Source organism: Protopterus annectens, chromosome 1.part1 (genome assembly GCF_019279795.1).
Source record: "Protopterus annectens isolate FY-2018-M chromosome 1.part1, PAN1.0, whole genome shotgun sequence".
In the NCBI taxonomy this organism is placed as follows: Eukaryota; Metazoa; Chordata; order Ceratodontiformes; family Protopteridae; genus Protopterus; species Protopterus annectens.
Genome location: NC_056726.1, coordinates 472,837,326 through 472,862,857, shown reverse-complemented (window position 1 = coordinate 472,862,857; position 25,532 = coordinate 472,837,326). Strand labels below are relative to the sequence as shown.

General features: G+C 39.3%; 1 protein-coding gene across 2 annotated transcripts in view; it reads left to right on the top strand.

The window, feature by feature from the left end:
- The window catches only part of MOCS3 (molybdenum cofactor synthesis 3), an 851,577-nt gene that overhangs the window by 748,135 nt on the left and 77,910 nt on the right, over positions 1-25,532 (top strand). For both annotated transcript variants that reach the window (XM_044076166.1, XM_044076158.1), the window contains 2 exons: positions 3,210-3,306; positions 7,197-7,298. In XM_044076166.1, the coding sequence (XP_043932101.1) occupies positions 3,210-3,306; positions 7,197-7,298 (199 nt within the window). The remainder of the gene's footprint in view (positions 1-3,209; positions 3,307-7,196; positions 7,299-25,532) is intronic.

Below are 25,532 nucleotides of genomic sequence, written 5' to 3'. Positions count from 1 at the left end.
GCTTGATTAAAGTTGCTGGGAGTGAAAAATATATTGTTGTGGAAGACATTTTCCTAAAAATGCAAAAATCTGTGGTGTTGAAGACATACTGACAATAAACAAAGATGGACAGGTAAATAGGGAAATATATATATATATATATATTTATATATATATATATATATATATTTTTATATATATATATATATATATATATATATATATATATATATATATATATATATATATATATATTTTTTTTTTTTTTTTTTTTTTGACAGTGGATTCTATTATCCTTTAAACAATGCAAAAAGTGGTTTACTATTGTTTAACCGAATGTGCTTAACCCGAGTGTATTGTGTCCGAAATTCATATAACCGAACAAATAATACAAACTGAGTTATAATAACGAAAACAGATACCCGAGCAGCAAGTAGAATTTGTCGTTAAGTATTCAACATATTCCTGGCGATGATGTCATCACATCGCATATTCAAATTCGGCAATACACTTCCGAGAATCCCAACATTCGACTTTAGGAGATCCCTACTGTGGCGGTTCAGGAAAGTCTACCATATTCCCCGGACTCGGCTTGTTGGTAAGGTTACTGCATATACACACTTGTTAGTATCATTGTTCATATTTATACATACAGACCAAATGGTAATATTGGCTTTGTCTCCCTTTCCTAGGTATAAGACAGATGAGGTAAAATGAGCTCCTCCAGTACCACAATGCATTCGCCCGGAACTATAGGTGACATATACACCACTGAGCTAAGTCAGAAAGGGAAAAAAATGTTAGTAGTTACGGGTTATCAGTACTATCTTGAGAAACATACTGATACCCATAACTATTGGTGTTGTTTAAAGCAGACAGATAAATGTAAAGGGAGGTGTGTCACAGAACCCTGCAGCAGTGGTGAGAAACTGTTGAAGACAAGCACACATTTCCACGCTCCCAATCCCATCACTTGTGAAGGTTTAAGGGTTCTTACAGCCATTAAAAAGAGGGCTGCAAGCACATTAGAGGATCCCTGTAAGATTGTGTCTGAGGCATTAGCAACAACCTCTGAGGATGTGGTTAACACATTACCCAATACTGATGTATTGAAGCAGACGGTGAGGAGGGATAGACACAAGGAAAGGTCTTCCAGTATAAAATCTCCGGTGACATTAAGCAATATACACGCTTCACTCTTCACTGTTAAATGTGGTTCGATAATCGCCCAGCACATTAAGAAAGACGGTGTAGTAACTAATGCAGTAATGTTGACCACCGTTAGTAATCTTCAGGTCATGTGTAGTTCAGAGTATGTATTAGTGGACGGCACATTTCCACTAACCATTAAGGAATGCAAGCAAGTGTGTACTATTAACTGCTTTTTGCAGGGAGGGATAGAAGGCAGGGTAGTTCCCGTGATGTATGGCATCCTTAACTCAAAGGTGGAGAGCAATTATGACTGCTTTTGGACTACAGTTATTGAATTGTGCACCCAGCATGACTTGCTGTTTAAACCAGCGATTAGTGTTGTGCGACCTTGAAAAAGGGGGCTATTAACAGTATCATAAAGAATGTACCATCATGTAAGGTGAAGGGCTGCTGGTTCCACCTGTGCCAAATTGTGTGGAGGCACATTCAAAAGACAAAGCTTGCTGCACTAGTTGGATCAGGTGTATGATTTTCACTACTCTGTAAACAGATATCCGCCCTAGCCTTTGTTAAACCTGAGGACGTCCTGCCTACTTTCCAGTCAATAGAATCTGGTATGCCTCAGCAGGCAAGACCACTGTGTGAATTCTTTAAGGAAAATTACATTGTGGGGAGAACGCGCCGGTACAGCATTAGACATCCCACAGCAGAATGTATTCCACCTTTATATGGTATTGACTTTTGGAACCAGTATGACACCTGCCTACTGGGGGATCCAAGAACACAAAACACTGTCAATGGTTGGCACAAACACCTGCACAGTCTGTTAGGGAGGAAGAAATTGTATCTGAATGATGTTCTGCATGCTATAGAGTTAGAGCACAATCGTTTAGAGGATCTAAAGTATAGGGCTTTGACATGCTTTCCACCGTCCCCTAAACGGAGGTGACTTGCACAAAAGGAGTCATCCTTCATGAAGTTACTGAATAAAAGAAATGATTTCACACCACGGGGTTTTGTGCAATTAATTGCACAGCATTGTTCTTTTTAAACATTGTCATGAAATGTAGGACAGTATTAAGTGCACCGCTAGTGTGCCGTGTTTCATCAACAGTCACATGTACAGGATTGGAAGAATCAACGCTAAGAGACCGGGAACATGTCTTACATACTCGGAAAGGTATTTAATAATTGGGACGGTGCTTCACTTCTTATTTGGATGGTATTTAGATGTTGGTGTTGCAATACACTTTTGGGATTGTTCGACATTGTTATCGAATCTGAAATTCGGCAAAGCACATTGGGTTTATGAGCATGCGCACATACCATTTTTGATGTTATGAATCGGTTTTCTGTTACGAATGTTTTTCAGTTTGGTTAAACAATAGTAAACCACAAAAAGCGGTTTACTGAAGTTTACTTATTTGTATGTTTACTCGGGAAGAGGGTTCCAGTTTCCTAAGGGTGTGAAGTGGAAAATATCAATCAGTGAATGCATTCCTTTGCTAAATGTTTTTTGTTGAGGTCCTAAATGTAAATTAAGAAAAAGATGATAAATGTTTTTATATGATGTACAAGATGAAAACTTTTACAAGAATTTTCTACCCTGTGGTTAGCTGATGGATGGACAGCTATTTCCTGTAAAATAAACATAAAATTGAAGTTAATGCATGGAAGTTGAAAATAAAGGAGTAATTGGTGTACCATATGAATGCTTCTTAAGTGAAGTTTGGCTGCAAAAGATGTTCTGACAAATCTACTTGTCAGTTTTAACAAACAACAAATAAATGCATGTAATGGCTACTTTTAACTATGTGAACTCTTAATGATGTGTTTCCTCAAGAGGAGTTTACTCAAAAGTCCCCAGATCTCCTTCTACTTGCATATAATCTGGATAATGTTTTTTAGAAGGAAAGACAGCATCAAATGCTGTCCTCACATTTAAGTACTGCTGACATTGTTTTAACTCTATAAAGAAGTTTTTAAAATGCATTAAAAATAAATTCAGCATTTTAAGTATTGCTACCACAAAACCCAAACTTGTTCATGCTTAGTTTTACAATGTTCATTTATTACAGGAATACAAAAGAATACTGGATGATGGACTTCCTCATGTTCTGGTAGATGTTCGCCCCCCAGTTGAAGTGGACATTTGTAGTCTTCCTCAGTCAGTCTGTATCCTTTGATGTTTCCTTCCTAAGTGCGCTGTACTGATGTTGACAACAGAACTGTTACTCTTTTTGTTTTAACCTTTGCGTTTATTTAGTTGATTTGAATTACAATTGCTCCCGAAAGACCGTGAAAGGGGGATGTTTCGTATGATACACTGCACAGCATGTAACATACTGCTATGTCAGGCTAAAGAAAGGTTTTATGGATCTTTACTTGCTTCTCATACTTCCTGAAAGGTGTTTTAGGTGGGTGTATACTTTCACTGTGTCAGTCTAGCACTTATGCAGTAGCATTAGAATGTGATTCTCTGTTCTTTTGGAGTAGTAATAATTAGTTACCTTAAGGAAAGTAATTATTATAGTGCATGCAGTATTACAACGGGTACAACTTTCTAACGAACTATCTACTTTACTTGTAGTTCATGCACAGTATATGTATATCTTGGGAACATGCTCCAGTACTGTGGTTAAATAAGCCATTATTAATAAAGTATTTGTACGTGTTTATCACGCTGTTAACTGAGTCATTATTGTATTGTAGTTCGGAATATAATTCCTTTCCTTCTCCTTCAGAAACTTACTATGGTGGGGGTTTTCTTAGGCCCTAACAACACAATTTCTGTGGCCATGCACAGATCAAATCAACAGTCTGAGTAGTTTCAATGGGAGAATTTCACTGCAGAAGAGTCCTCTCCATTTGGAGATTTGTCATATATGTGATGTAGACAGTTGATTTTCAACTGTTTTCAGTAAATCAAAAAAGTCTTATAAAATGTGACAAAGGTTCAAATGGAAATCACAGACAAGAAACAGCTGTATAAAAAGATCAAACTGTCAAACATTAGTGGGTGCATGTACCACAAAAGCTGGAAATAGACATTTAAAAAAACTGTCATATATAATAGGCTAGAGTAATAACTATTAACACAAAGGCTACACTATCCATATTATTTTAGAACGTGAATGGACCTCACAAGTAGTGACAAAAAGGTAAGAGTACTGAATTAGAAATGCAAAGGTATCTTAAACCATACAAGTGTGACTGCAGCATACTGGTGGCCCATCTAATAGTGATAGAGGGACATGCAGAGAGATGATGAAACTTACTATGCATGTATTAGAGGCAGGAGAGATACTGGTCTTGAGTAGTGTCTTGTCTTCAACAAGAATGATGCCTAGATACCAAGAGAAGATAATTGGCTTTAATAACTGAGTGAGCAGTTGGTATCATGCTAAGGGGCTCTAGTATTTGTTCACCTGGCATGGGATGGTAAGTAAGACTTCCTCTTTCACCAAGGATGGCTTGCACCTCAAATACCAGGAATTGCACATACTGGTTAAAGCCTTTGCAACCCCCATAGGGCCTGTTTTAGGCAGAGTCTCCATTGTGGATATTCCTAGGTAGCAAACTCAAACCCATATTTGGACAAATTCATGGTGGCATTACTCAGTGCTAAGAGTTTAAACAGAAAGATGCCAAAAACTGAGGCCTTCTGCAGCTTCATCACATTCATATCCATGTAGTTATGGAAACATACTTTCATTGCAATGATAGCACTTCTGTACCAGAGCTTAGCTTTTTATCATGACTTCAGGCCTTTGAGTAACTGCTGGGAAGTATGTCAAGTCACATTACCCATAACCCTGACTTGGAGCTACTGAAGAGCCATATCAACCGTAACTAATCCAATTATTATTTTAGATTCCCATCAGTGTCTCCCCAAAGATTAAGAAAATTACCATAATACCATTGAGAGTTTGAATATCAAACCATAAACCTTCTAACTCGGAGACTTCAGTCATTGGCTGGCAGACTTACATCTCTAAAAATGGATATGCTTAGTATTTCCTAGCCTTTGTTAATAGCAATGCACTGAAGCAAATTATAAAACTACCCAGCAGAGGCTGTAATATCCATGACCTGTTTCTGACTAAGCCAGCCTCCACCTGTACCCAACCACGCATCTCCTCATCCCTGGTCAAATGTAACCACAAATTAGTTACTGACTCTGTCTGGCTTGATGGTACTACCCCACCACCAAATGAAACCATCTGTATGGACTTTTTCATGGCAAATGCACTTCAACTTGTAGAAGACCTACCAAAATTTTCAGTAGTCCCCCACAAATAGACCAAAATAAAATGGCTGCTACATTCTCCTTCATTTTTTTACCAGCACGTGATCAGCTGCATATAAAAGTCTGTATCCATCTGCCATAAATATAATTGTAATTTCAAGAATAAACCTCTCTGGTGGAAATCATATTAAAATAAACTATATAGCAAAAGAAAGAAAATAATGAAAAGTTGTAAGAAATCCTCATCCCCTATTACAAGTCCACAGTGAAACATGCCAGCCAAGAACTTAAGAGCACTATTAGAAAATTTAAAGCAGACTGCAAACTTAAGACTGCTGCATATCCTGAAGGAAACTGTAGCTCTTTCTTAAGTTGTGTGAGGAAGTTAAGAAATAATATTCAGCAGTACACTGAGTTTGTACATGAAAATATCACACATTCCAATCCCAAGACTTATAGCCACTGCATTAGCAGACAACTTTAGTGCTAACTTTGCCCCACCTACCCACATTGTTGCACTCACTATCCCTGAAAATGTCATTTCGCCTGTAATCACCTGGGAGCAAGTCTTAGAACTGGTAACCACTTGAAATGTCGGGATCCATTTTAGTGAGTCCAAAATGCTGAGACTGAATGGCCAAAAAAGTACTTGTATATATCGGGTCTGACATGGTCATTTCTCAGAATATTCCATTTTCTCTGAGGTATGACAGTCTTGGAGTAGTTAGATAAAAAATCAAGGGGGTTGGGCTTGCCCCCTACAGAAAACGAGTTTGAAAGAGAAAAGAGATGTTTAATGTTTGCTCTTCTGCATTTTTGGAGTTATTTCACTTTGCACTAGGCATTACGAGTGCCATCTTGCCAACATTTCAATGCAGCCCTTAGAATCCATGTCAAAGGTTAAAATAATGTTTCTACAGGACCAGAAAACTTACCAGGCTGCATTCTTATCATTGCCAAGTGTGCAGTGTCTGAGCCTCCACTTAAATGGCCAACCTGTTCCTCTCTGTAGGTTTCCTACTGCCAGGAGAACAGCCACTGTTACTCATCTCCACAAGGGTGGACACTTTTCTCACCCAGGTAATTATAGGCCCATCAACCTAACCAGCCTTATTTGGAAAGCCATGGACTGTATCACAGCAGAACTCCCAAGCAGAAGTCTCTCGTACTGCAGAGGGTTTGATAATTCCATCTGATTTACATGTCTCTGTATGAGATGAAAATTACTTGATATGGAAACATGATGCTGTGTGTTTCATATACCAAGTGATTTGAATCTTTTGGTATATTCAACACATAGGAGCATGAAATGCCCTATATTTCTGCTGCTTAGTTTGTAAATGTCATTGGTGTGTGTGCTCCCCTTTTTTCTTTTTTTCAGAATGCTTTTTGACCTTTATTTCTTCTTCTTCTTCTTTTCACTATTGATCTAGCCCTCAAGCCATTTAAGTTTGAGCTGACTGCCATTACAAATCGGTGCCAGTGATGCCTAAACTTCATTGATTTCCTTCAAGCTAGTATGACAACCTCACAAGTCATTCTATAATTGCAGCAATGAACAATACTGAGAGAGTAGCACATCAACTGTATTATTTCTCTGAATTTTTATTGTAGCTTTCATTGCAGTTTTGGTTATGCTTTTCAGCTGAAGTGAAGTTTGTAATTATCACGATCATATGGTTATAAATTTACTGAATGCAATCTACTCTAAATTATCTTTAATTGTGCTTTAATGAATAATATAAGGTTGTATGTAAGATGTCTGCTACATTATTGCCACAGTTCAAAGTGTTTCCTGAACAGTAAAATATATTAGTTATCCCTTTGAGTCATCTTGAAAAAAGAAGCACTGAGTATGTACAACTGCTCCAGGAGAAGATTCAAGAAAAAGAAACCAGTGAAGAAGATGCTTTTCTAGGTGGGTTTCTCTTTTCTAAGAGCCAAGAGAATATTATTTCCTGTAGTGACGACAAAGTTTATTTGCTTAGAACTCCAGTATTGTTTTTTGTATTATGACAACATTTTAACTCTGAAGTAAAAAATAGCAAAGCATATGCTACATATATGAACACATTTTATGTCAGCATATATGCACCTTGGAAGTGTTTATTTTCAGATGCCACACCCTTCAGGTCAAATTTTTATTCCTCACATGTATTCATTTAAAGGACATAGGAATGGCATTTATGTTTAGAAGAGACGCATACTGGCTTTAATTCCCCAAATTACTGATTACAGTGTAAAAGAGATGCATGAAATACATTTTCCTGTTTTGAACTAATTGAGTGACAACAGCTGTTCAGTTTTTAGTGCAGGTTTATGAAAATCTTTTTTTGTTTAGTGAATTGGGATTCAGGCAGCCAGGTATAATAAAATTGGCCTACTGATATTGTATGGGGGGGGGGGGGGGTATAGTCTTCTGTGACCTCTGCTAGAATACCTGCAGGTCAGTGTCAGATGGAGACAGGGCTCCTACAGTGTCCATTTTCTTCTCACATGTCCACTGTCTGAGTTCCTCCATATAGTTTTCATAAGAACATGCCTGCATTTGCAAGCTGAAAGTAAACCCATCTTCTAAAAAAGCCAAAGCCTACCAGATCTTTATATGATTTCCACAACCTTGAACAAGAGCAGGTTGGCCTATGCTTCCTGGCTTTCTCCCATGGCATCTGCAGAAGATATTATTTGTTTAATCAAACCACTTACTATTGCTTTGAAGTAAATTCTATTTATTTTTATTTAAGGGTAGTAGACTGGACCCCCCGGGGCTATGACCTGGTTACATTACACACATATAAACACAGCAAATAATTATTATTAAATAAGTGGTTACTTAAGGCATGAGAAAACATAAGGTCATTACAGTCTTGGTTATTAAGTACAGGTATTGTGATAGATGGGCAGCCCATAGACCTGTTTTAAAAGCAATGGATCTTGTTAGCATCTAATAAGCCTTAGACTTGCATGTCATGTTTGCTTAACTTTAGTAAGTCAGATTCTAATTCTCTGGTAAGTGAGTGGACTTGTACTGTATTGCAATGTTTTGAGCCCTAGAAGGAGAAAAAAGCTTTTGAAACACTCAGGAGAGTCAGAGCAAGTGTGAATAGGTTAAATAGAGAGAGACACAAAACTAAGTAGAGAGATGAGGGTGGGGCAGTGCGTCAAGAAGATAGTTTTTGAGGATCAGGGAGCAGGAGAATATGCTTTCCCTGTGATGGACTAGCAAGTTTGGCCACACTAAGGGTATTGCAGTGGTATGCAGGCTGGGGCACTTGAACCTTAAATCACCGTTTTTGTTTAATCACTTATAGCCTGTTACATTTTGAAAACAAATTGTGACATTAGGTTCTGGGCTTAAGAATTGAGAGATGTTATAAGCATATTGTCAGACAGCTTGTCCAGAAGAACTATAAAAGTTGGAGAAGGTCAGACGAGAAGCAGAGCTGTCTGAAGTGATGTACTAGCAGAGCATATTTCCTTATGTTGAAAGCACAGCCCATGTGTTGGGGATGGGGAAAACATTTGACTTCCTTGTTCTGCCACTTGCATGTGTTGATTAAGCAAATTTAAATCACAGTTATTGCATTTGTGTGTCTTTGCATGTAGCCTGTTTAACATCCTCACTGGTCAGTGCCAATTGTTTACTTTCATTTATGTGTTCAGGTTTCTTTTCCTTTACGTACTCTACCACATGATTGTTGTAAGTACGAGTCTCTGTACAGTTCTTGACTTTATTGAATTATTGCTTGTGACAAATGCAAGTAAAAGTAATCAAACCAAATTAACAAGTTCACATTTACAAATGTTGTACTTACATAAATTGTTACATATTATGTAGTCAATGTAACTGCATAGATTGTTCAATTCCTGCCATCTCATAAAACTCATTCCTCCTCCAAAACATTTTTCAACATATATTATTCCCACAATTTACATTTTTTCTATATAATTTATTCCTACCCTTTTCTAAAGATCACACTTCCTGTTTTTTTTTTTATCTCTGTTAGAATATTCACTACTTCAGGTGTAGCTGGTTTAGATTTTGATTTCCATTTTCTAGTAACTTCTTCTTGGCAGCCACCAGAATTAAACTTAACAAGGCCTTACTATGTCTAGGCACTTCAGCTCCTGTATCATAGCTGAAAAAAATAATTTCCTTAGTTACACTAATTTGTCAGGAGACAAAGTATTCTGTAGGGTAATGTTAAAGTCTGCCAACTCATTACATCCTGAGAACATATGCTGTTGGGTCCTCTTTAATCCCCATTAGACCTCCAACATTTACCATCAACATGAGGAAAAATCTTTGGAGTTTGCTTGGAGTATAAAATTATATATGCAAAAGCTTACAGGCAAAATCCTAAATCTTCTTGATTTCTTTGCATATTTGGGAGTCATACATGTCCTTCCATTGTTCCTTTGTAAGTTATGCATCTAGTTTCTCTTCCCAATATTTTCTGACATAATCCGATTGATTCCTTTAGTTATTTCACAGTATTTTATATGCCCTACTAATTATCCCTTTTTAACAGCAGTTTCTGTTCTAGATTCAATTAAAAATTCAGTTGATGCAAGCCTTTCATTTAGGATTCCCCTATCCCTTTCTTTCTCTGTATTCTAATGTCAGTCCCTGATAAGGAAGGCAATCACTAGCCTGCAATCCAAATGTCTTCATGGCCTCTTCCCATTCTATTACCTTTCCCTGCCTAGTTATTTGTTTCCAATACCTTGGATACTTTGCCAGCTTTCTTCTTTAAATTCCGGCCCCCTCTTGCCTGTTCTCTGCACCACTAATTGGAGTCATCCCTATCAGCAGAATCTCCTTTCTCCATTCCCATTTTGGCTTAGTTCTTGGTGTACTTTTTGCTACATTATTAGTATAATTTTCTGTATGATTGTTAAGTCCAAAATCCCATCCTTTCCTAATTTCTTAAATTATCCAGAATCATCATCCCTTTCCAATTTAAATTGTTGCTTTCTACTTGTGTTATGTATAAGAGCCTTAACTCTCTAGCTATAAAATATTGCTTCAAATCATGTAATTCTAAACCATCTTTTTCTGTTGGGAGGGTCAGCTTAACCCACTTGACTCTTGTCCACTTCTCTTCCCAAATAAAATCCTTCAACTGAATTAATTGCTATCCACAACTACTCATCTTGTTGATAAAAATATGCCTGAGCTATGTATAGTGTGTCTTGCTATCCATATCCATAGGCAGGAGTTTCGTGTTTCTCAGTTGTTTATTATCTTGTGTTAATCCTCTTCCCACATACACTTAGCTGCCATCGCAGAATCCTTTTTAATCCATACTCCTAAATACTTTATTTTGTCATGTCCCCATAAATATGGGTCTTGCTGAACCAATTCATGTGTGGGTACATAGTTTATAGCTATTGCCTTTGTTTTAGCTTCATTAATTTTATATTAAAAAATGGAACTGTTTCAGAATGTTCCATAACACAGACATGTATCTTTCTGGTTTCATCAGATACAAAATAATATCATCTGCAAATAAATCCAACTTTTTTTGAACACTGTATCAATTATGTCCTTGAATTTCTGAGTCTTTTATTTTCTTTGCCAGTGGTTTTAAATATAATTTAAATAACGAAGGGGAAAGAAGACACCCTCTGTCTGGTTCCTCTCTTTAGATATAACTTATCAGAAAGGAACCTTCTCACTTTGATTTTTGCCTCTGATCCCTTATATATTCTTCTAATTAACCTTATTATTGTATCAGGAAATGCAAATGCTTCTGTTGCCTTACTCATAAAATCCCAGCTTACTCTTGTTGAATGCTTTCTCTAGATCATGACCCACCAATTACAGTGGTATTTTCTTATATTCTGTGTCCCTCTGGATCATCATTGTTCTGTTAATGTTGTCAAATGTTTGCTTCCCCTTCACAAAAAACACTGATCCATATCTATCAATTTTGTTATCACCTTTGCCATTCTTTTAGCCATTATAGACATAAACATTTTATAGTCATGGTTTAAACTTGAAATGGGCCTATATAAAGCTGAATCAGATAGGTCTTTAACAGCCACCACAGCTTTTTTCCAGGATGTTGGTGCCTCTCTTCTTTTTAAAACACTGTTAAACAGAAACATACTAATCTTTATTCCTTTCTTCCCTCCTAGCTTCCAAACATCTACTGGAATACCATCTGTTCTTGGAGACTTTCCTGCAGATTGGTTACACATCACCATTTTTATCTTATTTTCTCCTATATCAACTTTCAGCCGTTGAGCCTCAGCCACCTTCAACCTTGGCATATCCAAGTATTCCATAAATATTTACATTTGCACCTTTTCTTAATTTTCCAATTTCTCTGCTTTATACAAATTTTCATAAAATTTCCAAAATACATTTAATGCCTCTACAGGATATCTGGTTATTTTTCATGTGACAGGCTTCCTGAGTTTGGCAACAACAAGCAGTTGCTTAACATCAAACTTTCTAAAGTCATGCATATTATCCAGGTGCTCCCTTATTTCTCTTTACACTCTGTAATTGTGCCTATTCTTGTTCTCTGAGATTCCCCTTATTTTGTAATACTTTAACCTTTGTCATCCCCTATACATAATTTTTATTACTTCTTAACTAAGTCTTTTTCTTTTATTTCTATTGTTTTTAAACACCACTTTCATTTTTATCCCACCCACAAGCTGTAGCTTTGTGAATACTTTCTATCTTCTCTAATACTCCAGTATATTTCTAGTACCCATTCCTTAAATTCCTCTCTTTTTAACAGGTAGGTTTAAAATGCCAGTGTCTCATTTTACTTCATTACCTTGCATTTTTATCTTAGCAATTATTGTTGCATGAACTTTAGTAGTTACTGGATGTGTGCCAAAGTTCTCATTTAAATGCACAAGTTCCTGTGAAATGTAATTTCTGTTTAGTTTAGCCCAGCTCCTATCACTGAATTCACGTCTTTCTTGACAAATACTTAAATACATTTCTTCAGAAATCTACCCTTTTTTGTTATATTTTCCCTTCTAGACCCCCCAAATACATCCTCAGTTTTGCAAATCAAATTCCAGTCCCTACCTACAAGTAATATTCCCTGCCGAAAGCTGATCATTTTTTCCAAAAACTTTTTAAGCTCCATAATAGGAGTTTTAGCTGGAATATGAATACATGCTGGAGTAATCCTCATCCCTTGCCAGTAGTCCTATACTACCACAAATCTACCATTACTATATATTTTTTTCTTTTTCTCAATATTGGAGCTATACTAGCAGTTAGCATAAGTACTACCAGTTTCTTTTGTCCCTTATATTCTTCTGAATATCCATCCTGAAATTCTTTTTTTTATCAAATTCATATGCTGACATCTTTCAAAATGGGTCTCCTGTAGTACTGCTATTTTTTACTCTGCATTTCTTAAAAATGTAAAGTATTGAATTATATTGTCGATACTTGTGAGGCCATTCACATTCCAAAATAATATGGATAGTGTAGCCATTATGATAATTAGTTATTATTTCCACTTATTGTATGTGACAGCTTCTCTAATGTCTATTCCCAGCTATTTCCCACTAATGTATGACAGTGTTGATCTTTTATACAGTTGTTTCTTATCTTCATTTGAACCTATGTCACATTTTACAAGACTTTTTGATTTACTGAAAACCCTCACACAAACACCCCATTACTTGTTAACTTAATACAAACACACATAACTGTGTACATTTTCAAGTAATGAAGTCTGCTTGTGCTTGTGTCTTTCGGCTTATCTCGGTTAGGGGTCGCCACAGCGGAACTCCGGTCTGCTAACGTTTGGTAATGGATTTTTACGTGCCGAGTTACCAACTCTGATGCACAACCTTCAACAAAAGCACGCCCATTCACACATGCCTCCACACAGAAGACGCTCTAGCTGAGAATCGAGCATGACAACATCTTGCTATGAGGCGACAACGCTACCGCAGCACCACTACTATTAGAACATTTGTGTCAAATAGACAGCTGCTAACAAAGGCACTAATCAACCTGAAATTGAGGTTTTCCATGTTAAGACACATCACTGGCTGTGTTGCTACTTGCATTAATTAGTGTCTGTTCTTTTTTTGTATCCTTATCCCCCCAAAGAAATGAGAAAAAATGTGCATAGTTTCAGAAATCATTAATGTTTAGCTTTAAAGAAGCCAGTGTTCTGTCTTTTATTGCTCTATTATCATCTTCTGATAATGGAAATGTAAGAGAAAAAAGAAAAATGTAGTCCACCATTGTAGCCTGAAAGACGACCTAAAACATTTATTTTTTAGAGGAAAACTTTTCATTATACACTCTGTTCTCATATTTACTTGTTTCCACTTAAAATTTGTTATCAAATTAAGCCAGGGGTCTTAATCCAGACAGTCACCTATGTAAAAGTAAGAAAAAACACATCAGCTCTGCATGTACTAGGATCTGTGTACCTTTACACCCTGCCTGACCCCATCTCAGCAACCCAAGAGTACAGTCTATTAACTTATGCATGCTTTTGTCTAACTTTTCTCTTTTTGCTTTGTAATGCCTGCATTTCTTAATGCCAAAAAGAAAGAAAGAAGAGGAAGAAGGAAAAAGGCACCTGTTTACTTAAGTAACTCTGTCACATACAAGAACAACTAAAAATACTTTACTATAAAATGTGCAACTTATATTGTGAAAAGTTTCATAGAAATACCATTAAGAGCAGAAATTATTTTACTTAGTTACCCTTTTTCCTTTCTCTTCCCCTCCCCTCAGAGTCCTTCCAAACATCAATGATGTGAGATGAGGCAAATGCTTTTCATTTCCCCCTCAAGTTTCACAATTCAACAAAAGTCCACTCTTTCCACTTATTCTTATACAGCCATATTTCACAAATGTGATTGATGTTTTGCAGTCTCACATTTATTCACTAATTTCTGTATCACTCGTAGTCTTCCTGTTCATTTCCATCTCCAGATTCCAGTTCAGTTCGAAGGTATTCCCAATTCGGCTGGTCAACTCTTGTGCCTTTCCCCTGAACTGAAGCATTTCTTTTGGAATGGCAGAATAGGTTTCACTGGCAAAGTTTCTCTGTGTGCTTTATTATCAGAAGAATGCGAAGCAGAGTCCCCTTCTGCTTGATGTCTCACTTTTTATTGGATGCACTTTTGCATTTCCTCCTTAGCCTATTATGCATCAAAAATAATACAACAGCTTGAATCTCACACCTGCCTCTCAATGTTCCCGGCTTAGTGGAATACATTTTTCTCTTTTGCCTGGTGTAGTGAATAATCATTTTCCACATATACTCTACTGTCTCCAACTTTTAATACTTTGCTTTTTCCCACAGTTTTGTCAGGATCAACTCTTTTTGCTGGTATGTTTTCATCTTCACTAATAAAGGTATTGGCTGCTTTCTCATTTGATCACATTTGGCACTTACACATTGTGTGTCCTGTCAGTTAATAGTTCCTGCTGTGTGATACTAGTCCAGCTACTTATTTGTGCCTTCATAAAATTAATACAATCTGTTCCTCCGATACAGCAAAAAATCTCATATTTTCCCTATGTGCTCTTTCCTCTAATTCTTCCATTTTTTGAAACATCTGTTCTTGTGCAGTCTTATACTCAGCCAACCTTTTCTTCATTTCGTCCTCTGATTTTTGCAGTTTTATCAGCTAATTTGAATATCTGTTTAAAGTTTCTTCCATTTATTTCCAGCCTTTGGTTTTATGAGTTGATATACTGCTTCACTGTTTTGTTTATCCTAATTAGCTGTGAGCACATTTAACTTTTTTTCCTGTACATTACTGGAAGCCATTTCGTTAACCAAAGCTGCGCATGAACTACTTTTTGTGGAACAGCTACAGGATTCTTCCCAGTCAGTGTTTTCTCTTTGCTTTTTCTAGTTGATTTTCTTTCAGGCTCCCTTAGTTTCTTCTTTGCTGGCATCCAAGCAGTATAGTTACTAGCCAGTTATTGAATTCTACTCAAGCTGACAATATCACTAGCTGTCATATCCTAGTTTCTGTTTTCACACTAGGAGAGCTGAAGTTAAGCTGTTGATCAGGGTTCATACATCTTGGAAGTCCCAACTTCATCCCATTGTGATTATTTTTAGTTCAGGCAGGGCACTGTTAAGTTTTGTCAGTCCTGCTACATTTTTTGCATGTTTACTCTCTAAATACACAAAGTCAGCTTTGGCCTGAAACTGTCTTCTTTTTTGCTTCTTTGCTCTTGGATTGAAATACCACTTGAGTTAGCATTTTTATTTTTACCTTTTGTGTGTCACTCTGTCCTGTTGTACAGAAAGTTCAGAGAGTTTTCTGGACAAGTCAGCCATTTTGATATCTCTTCTATTTTCTACAAATTCTAGAAGTTCTGCTCTTCAGCATTATCCATTCTAGCAGCATTATCCATTCTAGCTCTATCAGACTGCTTAAAGCTAGAGTCAGTATTTTTAACTAATGTTTCACTTTGTGTAGTTGTAGCACCAGACTGCAAAACAGTAATTTGTTCCTGGCTATCAGAAATATTCTGATGAAAAGTGTGCTCATTCTGCCGCACTTAAACATTATTTGTAGCCAGACTTGGTGGCTAACACCACTTTCTTTTGTACTGGTATTGTTGTGCTTTTGCCTGTCATTTTTCAATGCAATTTATCATCAGTTTTACTAAGTTTGCATGCAATTTTCTTTTGTAGGGTCATAGGCTTTGTTATTTTACAAAGCGGGTGAATCCCAGAGTGTTTTCTTTTAGAAACAGCATCTTTTTTTTGCTTTTCACAGCAGTAAACACATTATTACTGCCAAATGATCTGATGTTGTAAATCTTTGTTCAATAATTACTATTAGGACCTCAGTTGCGTCCTCGGAACTGATACGACCATTTCCAAGCTTTCACCAGCCAAAAACTCTCAGCTAAGACCTACCCATAATGCCCCTCTCCTAGTTACTTCAGATCTCGTTTGCTGCATTCCTAATCAGGCGTGCTAGCCATCTCTCTCAAAGCTAAGTAGAAAATTGTTATTTTTAAGGCAGTTTCTCTTCAAAATTGTTTATTTTTTAGTCAATTTAGCCTTTTCTCACTATCACCTATAACCTAATTCTATTCCCTACCCTTTAACTTGGTAATTTAATTTCTACCATTATTGGTATTGTCCCTCTCTCCTGCCTTTGACAGGCCCTTCCTTACCACTTGTGGTATTTTTTAAATACCATCGTTGGTATTCTCTTACCTTTTCTCTCCCTTATTTTGTTTTCTTTTTTTCTATAGGATAGCCTTCTTGCTTTACTATGTCAGACAAAGCTAAGATGGGGTTTAAACAGTGTGAAAAGTGTGGGCATAAGATGCCTAACTTGGATACACATGCTCGTTGTGTCTACTCTTTGGGCATGGATCATATTAAAGCTGACTGTGACATTTGTGCTAGTTTTAGTACTCGTACACTAGCAGAATGTAAAAATAAAGTTATTTTAAAAGGTTTAATCAAAACACCTTTTTCGGAGGCTCTATCTGGGTCGGAGGTCTCCCCCCCCCCCCAAAGACCAAAAAACATAAGGTAAACGGAATCACTCGTTCCTGCATCTCCGTCAGTTATGGTGCCGAGTCTGCTCCATGCTTCACTAGTGCCCTCTTCGCAGACTTCTTCGGCACCAGGCTCTGTATCTTCTCTCTTAGTGCCGTCCATGATATTCACCCCTATTTCGGTTCCAACCTCGGCACCACTGACTTCTGTGCCGTCCTTGGATCCGACATTGTCTCCGATGACTGTACCTGCTTCTGCACCATCCCCGGCCACAGTGCCGATAGTTTCTTTGGCTCCATCAGCTCCAAAACTTGAATATCTGCCAAGGACAAGATACTCTCCAACTTATGACCCTTTTTTGGGGCAGAGGTTTAGCCCTTTTCTAGAAAGACCTGATTCTCCTTCAGCAGCCTCCTTTAGATCCACTAGGAGTTTTTCTGAATTGGATCTAGTGCGGGTTGTGGACCAGCTAATGGCAGCTAGGGGATTGCCCATTCCAGCTAAACCTTTCGTCCCTCTTGGCTCGGAATCTATTACTACATCTTCCTCTGTTGATCCTCCTCCAGCCTCTTCCCAGATCCTGGAGATACTGGTATTGATGTCCACTCCGGTGCATACTATCTCGGCTCCGACAGCAGTTTTTCCTCTATCGGCACCAACCACCCTTGCTGCATCGGCTCTGGTGGAGCCGATGCTTTCTCGGAGCAGTGCTTGGACCATCCGTACATTGGTACATAGCCCACTGCCTATTTTTTCACTGGCGCCATCTATGTCCACAGGTCCCGATGGCTTCCAGTCCCCTCAGAGCTCCTCACCTGGTGGTGGGCTCCTCAGGGTGGGGTATGACCCTGGTTCCGAGGTTGTCCTTCCCGGTTCCGGACTCCCATCCCTCCTCGGGCGGGCCTGCTGTCCAGGTGATGGAGATGGTCCTTCACTCCGAAGGCTCGCAGTCAGCACCAATGACATCAGTATCAGAACTCCCCCCTAGCATGCACCTCTCCTAACCCTCTATTTCAGGACCCCGGGCACGGGAGTCACAAGAACCCCCTTTGAAGGGAACCCCTTCTCCGGAGTCCTCCTCAGAAGATCCCACTGGGGAGCAACCACGGAAGAAACGGTGCAAGAGGAAGCACCTTGATTCCCCGGAGGAATCTATCACCGAAGACACTGATTGTGATGATGGGGAAGGGTCCCCACGGTCACCCCCAGATGACATCTCATTCGGAGACATTCTCGAAATCCTCAAGCAGCAGGGAGACTGGAAGTCCTCTAACCCTTCTTCTGAGGAATCGGTGTTTTTGCAGACTTTCCGTGCCCAGCCACCTACTTCCTGGGTGACTCCACCAGCAGATGATCTTGTTAAACTTATTGTGCAGCATGCCTGGAAGGACCCGAACAACATAGAACCTGTTCCCCAGAGGCCAGACAAAATTGTATCTACTCCTAAAGACCATCCCCACTGGTCCAAGCAGTTGATGGTTGATTCTATGGTTGTGGCGGTGGCCACCAAGAGGGAATTGGCAGATGATAGTTCCACTGTCCATCCTCCAAACAGGGAGTCCTGGACCATGGATAGACTAGGGAAGCAGACCTATGCTTCAGCGACCTTTGCCATTTCATCTCTGAACTATCTGGCAGACTTTACTCACCTTCAGAGAGACCTAATTTCCAAAATGTCTTCCTCTTTGGTGGGGGTGCTGCCTGATGAGGTGCATGATACTGTCTCCTCACAGCTAGCTACCCTTGAATCCATCTCGAACTCCTCAATGCATTTTTTTTATCTCACACCACCGAGGAGGCAGCTCGAGCTGCCACATCAGGCATTGTCATGAGATGTAATTCTTGGATGCGGTTGTGTGACTTCGCAGATGCTTTTCCAACCCCCAGAGGTCCTACTCCAGGAACCAGAAGGGAGAAAAAATGTGGTTCAAGAAATCCCAAGGATCTTTTCGTGACACTTGTGGTGAACAATCCTCCTGGGGCAGAGGTGGCAACTCATATGGAAGACTCCCCTTTCAGGGTAGAGGGGGTCCATGTAACCAGGGCGCTGGAGACTCTTTCTCCAGCAGACTCTGCCAGTGCTCCTGAGCAGCGGCCCGATTGCTTTCCTCTGGAAGAAGTCAGGGGTCATTTTTCTTTACACCTACCAGCCTGGCATTTTATTACTACCGATGTTTGGGTGCAGAGAATAATATCCAGAGGCTACCAAATACCATGCAATTGAATTCCTAGACCCGTCAAACGAATCCCCGATGTACCACCCAATAAGAGGGAATTAGCAGCCTTAGAAATAGAAAAGCTGCTAAGAAAAAGAGTCACTCAACCAGTCCCACCAGACCAGACAGGATCCGGGTTTCACTCTAGGTTCTTTTTAGTGCCAAAAAAGACAGGAGACTGGAGGCCAATCCTGGATCTCAGCCTATTGAACAAATTTATCAAACCTCAAAAATTCCGGATGGTCACTGTACAGTCCATTCTTCCCTTCCTAGGGAGGGACAACTGGATGTGCTCTATAGACCTCCCGGACGCGTACTATCACATAAAGATGGATCACTGCTCCCGGAGGTTTCTCCGCTTCTGGCTGGGAGCCAATCACTACCAGTTCAGGGCACTGCCATTTGGTCTCTCAACAGCCCCCCCGAGTGTTCACTAAATGTATGGCAGTTGTGCTAGCTCATCTTTGACTACAAGGATTCCAGGTGTTTCCCTATCTAGACGACTGGCTCCTTACAACTCCGACCAGGAATCTCCTAGTCCGCAGCCTTTCTTACACTCAAGGTCTCGCTCTCCGCTAGGAGATTACAGTCAGCAAGGGCAAATCTCAAATGTCTCCAAAGAAGACACTGGAATTTATTGGAGTGGTGTTCGACACAACATCCTGTCAAGCTTCTCTCCCCCCTCACAGGCTTTCAGAAATAAGACACCAAATCCAAGACCTACTTCCTCAGACCTGTGTACCAGCATGTCTTGTACTGCAACTCTTAGGCTCCATGGCAGCTGCCATTACGTTAGTACCACTGGCGAGACTGCACATGAGAATCCTGCAGTGGCTCCTTTCCGCACAATGGTCGTTTCTAACTCACCCACTCGACCACATGATATGTCTTACAAACCATTGCAAGGAAGAAATGCTATGTTGAATGAAGCCACACACTAATCTTTGGTGTTGACCATTCTGTCTTCCCTAGCCCATGGCTCCGGTGACCACGGACGCTTCTCTGTTAGGGTGGAGGGGGCATTTCCAGGGAAAGACGGTTCAAGGCACCTGGTCCCCCATGGAGGCCAATTTGCACATAAATGTCCTGGAACTGAGGGCAGTTCTCTTGGCGTTGTAAGCGTTCCATGCATCCCTATCTTCTGGGACCATTGCAGTTCAGTCAGACAACATGTCAGTCATCTGGTATATCAACAAGCAAGGCAAAACCAGGTCTTACCCCCTGTGCCGGGAACCCATGAGGATTTGGCACTGGGTGATAGCTTCCAACCACTTTTTTATAGCAATGCACATTCCCAGGAGTTACAACCTTATTGCGGACAATCTGATTAGGAACATCCTGATGCCTCATGAGTGGTCCCTCAACCCTGTAACAGTGGATCGGATCTTCCATTGCTGGGGCAAGCCTTGCTGCGATCTGTTTGCTTCCCCCCTAAACTACAAATGCAGAAGCCCTAAACTACAAATGCAGAACTACCGAGGGACTCTCTAACACATGATTGGCCTCCAGGTCTCCTGTATGCCTTTTCCCCATTTCCCCTCATTCCAGGATTTCTCCAGAAAGCTCAGAGGTTGAGAAGCAAAGTGATCCTCATTGCCCCGTACTGGCCCCATCAAGTCTAGTTCCTGTTTCTATGGCCTCATCTGATTCACAGCCCGTGGATCGTAGATCATTCCCAAGACCTGTTATCTCATCCTCAGGGACTGATTCATCTGAACCTCCACAGTCTCAAGCTTACAGCTTGGTTCATCCACTTCCAGTGATTGCCAGGCTGCCTGACATCCCATCTCCTGTTCATGAAATTCTTCTCGCTTCACACAAACCTTCCACCAGGAATGTTTAGTCTAGTAAATGGACTAGGTTCTCTATTTGGGCCGAAGATCAGAACTTAGACCCTTTCTCTATGCCTATTCAAAAGATCCTACAATACCTGACTACTCTTTTACATGCAGGAGCCTCAGCATTGACGATCACTGTACATTTAGCAGCTATCGCCAATTTTCATAATGGACTTGATAATTCTTTGATTGTGTCACACCGCCTATACAAGACTTTTTTTGAAAGGAGTATTACATATTAAACCTCCGGTCCGTCCTCCCTTAGAACCCTAGGACTTGACTTTGGTACTTCAGTCTCTCACAGGTCCTCCTTTTGAGCCCTTTGATTCACGTGATTTAAAATTTTTGTCATGGAAAACCTTACTTCTTGTAGCACTTACCTCAGCGAGAAGAGTATCTGAGCTGTAGGCCTTAAATGTCAAGATACCTTACTTAATTTTCCACAAGGATAGGGTGTCCCTTCGTACTTTCTTGCCCAAGATCATTTCTGGATTTCCCATTAACCAATCTACTGACCTGCCGGTTTTCTTCCCTCAGCATTCTAATGGAGGGGAGTACCTTTTACACACCCTTGATGTTCATCAGCAGCTTCACTGTTATTTGGACAGGACTAAATCTTTCAGAAAATCAGATCAATTGTTTGTGACCTTTGCAGGACCCAGACTGGGTAAACCTGTTTCCAAAGTGACTTTATCCTCATGTCTTAGAAACGTCATTACCTTTATCTACCAACAGAATAAGCTATCCTTACCTTAAAGAAAAAAGGCTCATTCTACCAGTTCTATGGCTACTTCTGTAGCATTTCATTCCAGAGCCTCTATGGATGATATCTGCACAGCAGCCACTTGAGCAAGACCTCATACCTGTATCTCCATTACAAATTGGATTTGGCCTCCAGGGGACGAGCATCTTTTGGTTCTAGGGTGCTCAGGAATATCCTTCCTTAGGGCCACCCAGGATTCAAGTAGCTGGGGACTCTGTCCTAATAGTAATTAATGAGCTAAGATTTACAGCATCAGATAAAGAAGTTATGTCTTACCATAACGTTCCATCTGTGTTGTAGATCTTTGTTCATTCATTATCCCCACCCTGCTTCCCCATGCCTGGACTCCTGGTGGACTTTAGGAGCTCCTGGTTAGGGTATTTTCTCAGACAGAGCCTTCTACTATTTTTTCTATTTACTACGTCTGTTATATAGGGGCGGGCAAACTCAATCTGGAGTAACTAGGAGAGGAGCTTATGGGTACGTCTTAGCTGAGAGTTTTTGGCTGGCGTGAGCTTGGAAACGGCCATATCGGTTCCGAGGACGGAACCGAGGTCCTAATAGTAATAAATGAACAAAGATCTACAACACAGATGGAACATTATGGTAAGACATCTTTTTTTTTACATTTTTAAAAGCAACATCCTTTTCTTACTTTACTCAGCAATGACCCCCCCTCCCCCATTCACTGTTTGAAATTTTTATTTCTAAAATCAGCACCTTTCACCAACCTTAGTTTCACAAAATGCCATCATTGTTTTGGTAAAGATGCTTTTACACACAAACACACACACACACACCTTTTGTTACATGTTTTGAGTATAGCAACAAAGAAGGAGCTTTATATTCCACAGCTACCCTTCAAATGCAGTGAAGATCCCCTTTTTTTGCTGGAGCATGTTGTCATATAGGCACAGGCAAATATTCTTGTAGGTATTCCATTTATTTAGTGTTAACATTTTAATACTCAAGATTTGCTTTTTTTCTTATGTGTCTTGCTCACATTACAATAGCTTTCTTACTACTGTTCAGTTAGGACTTCGTATGATTCAGTGCTGTATAGTTACACAATTGACCACATAATGACACTTAATAAAATTCAGTGCTATATATACTTTGCAATAAAATTCAGTGCTATATATACTTTGCCACTGACACTACCAGCAGGTAGTAAGATTCAGTGTTGTGTAAAGCTCCACCATTTGACAATGATTTACACACACTGCACACTTTGTTTTTTTCTTTTCAACAGCAGGACATGTACACACACACACACACACACACACACACACACACACACACACACACACACACACACACACACAGTTGTAGCAGTTTCCGCCAAAAGTGTATTTAGAAAGCAATACAGTTCCCTTAAGATAGCTTTAGCATACAGCAATTGTTTTCACTTGGTTTGAACACAGTTCACAAATGTAGTAAATGTCTGGTTCATATAGTCAGTATTTCTTTATTATTGCAATAGATCTTATTTTGAATTGCTTCATCTCTGCTTAACACACAGTTAAGAATTCATTCAACAGTACTTCTTTAGGAAGGATGTTCCCTTGCCCCATTTCATTATACATACATCCTTCTTTAGAATATACCTCTCTGAGTTTCACTTTTGTTATGCTCACAGTAACTCAAAAACATTCTCATTGTAGTTGCGCAATACAGAATCAAAATCACCTTTTGCAAAAAAGATAGTAGTAAGGGTTGGCCACCCTTACATTCTGCCATTTCCTGACAAATAAGGTACACCCTTGTAAAATGTAATTACACCCTTTACTCAGATAATCCTGCTGCATTTAATGAGCCATATCCAGAAGTGCCTATACCTTATTATAAAAATACCATATACAGTGACTGTAGTGACTGTATGCAGCAAATGTACAATAAAGCAATGATGATATGTAAGCATAAGCTTCAGACAATAACAAATGAAACCGTGAAAATAGCCCTGATTCCCAAAACCTAACCACAACAGCCATCCAGTAAAAATTAAAAAGAAGCCACAATGGGGCCATTGGCATCCGTTTATTTGTTAATAGTTGAATATGCATTTAATGGTCACAATTCAAAACATTAGTCTAACCATAAAAAAATATAAAGACAATTTACTAATTCCTAAAGCCACTGTCACCATAACGGTCAAGCAGTAACAAAAACATGAATGGCCATCATGCAGATTGCCTATTGGTTGCAATATGTTTTGCAACAAAACTACATTGGGCAGTTGGCTAACTTGACTTACCGTAAAGTACTGTGACAAGCATCTGCAGCACATTATGTATCCACTCTCTTTGAGGTCCATTCAATTCAGTGTTAATATTCAGCATTCCTGTGTGCCACAAAGATCAATATATTCACACAGTTGTCAATATGCAGTACTAGCAGACATCAGTACTACACCATGGCAGCCAGACTTTAAGATGCCCTTTATTTTTAGACTAACCTTACCATCATCTTTAATTTTTTTCTCCTTTTCTCACAGTTTGGTATACTGTTCAGCTTACTTTTATATCCTCAAAAGCTATATAACCAAGACAGCACTGTATTGGAGGAAATAATCAAGTTAAGCTAGGGATCTGAGGGCGAGTAGGCCACAAGGCATGGAATATTAAATACTGTGAGTTACATTTTAAGAACAGCCTGGACATTTATTATGGAAACAAGTGTTTTGGTATATTGGCAAGCTAGAAGGGCATTAATGCCTGTGCCTGAAACATTTGTATGTATGTATGTATGTATTTTATAACTTTTCCTCCAACGTTTTGATCCACCGATGGCCTGAAAAAAAATGACGACTAAGGAAAGAAACTGGTCTTTTTTTCTGTCAAGGAATAAATGAATGGTGCGCAAGACTTATTGTTCAAAACTAACCAAATAGCAGTTTCCAGTACAATGAAAAGGCAAATGCTTGTGAGAACATATACAAATCATATCTGGGAACAGTGCCTGTCTCCTTAACTCTGTAAAATAGACAAGTCACTTTCTGTGTATCCCTCTGGTTTTAGATTGGGATGAAAGTGAAGGAACAAATGGACAAAGTCATATATTTCAAGGTTCTGTTGACATACATATACACAGCATACCTCCTGACCATTACCCCTAAAAGACAGCCAGCTGTTGTGTATGTCTGTGATGTCTGACTGGGACAAAAGTGAAAGAACAACTATAACATAGGACCATATTTTAACTTGCTGTTGTTAGGCACAAACACACGCACACACATCATGCTTCTTTGATCCTACCCCCACCCCCAACATATAGCCACCTGTATATAGGTTTGATCTTTGGTTGTAGGGTAAGTTAAAAAAAATGATCACAATAATGTATTCCATCTTGCTGTTCCCAGATAGTTCATTGCCAATAGACAAGCTATACTGACCTTTTATTCACACCTCTGTAGTTTTTCTATGAGGAAAGTTTAAAAAAATAATGAAAATAGTGATTACACTGCCCTCAGTTCTCTCACAAGCTGTAGTGACCTTCTCTGCACAGCTCCAAGGTTTGATTTTGAGGACAGTTAAAAGAAATAATGACCATATTGTCCCCAGCCCCAGCACAAGCTATAATTACCTTCTGTGAACAAATCTGAGGTTTGATTGTGAGGAAATGAAGGCAGTACTGACCTTATTGTCTACTGTCACCCAATGCAAACTGGTGACCTTCTGCACACACCTCTAAACAAGGCCAGTTTTACATTAGCTATGGTGAAGGTCCCACCTAAGCTTTTGTCAAAATCCATTTATACAGCCTGGATTGTGGGAGCCAGTAGGCCTCCAAAAGCTGTGACAGTCTTAATGATCTGTAATACATTTATGCTTGTTTTTTTTGAGA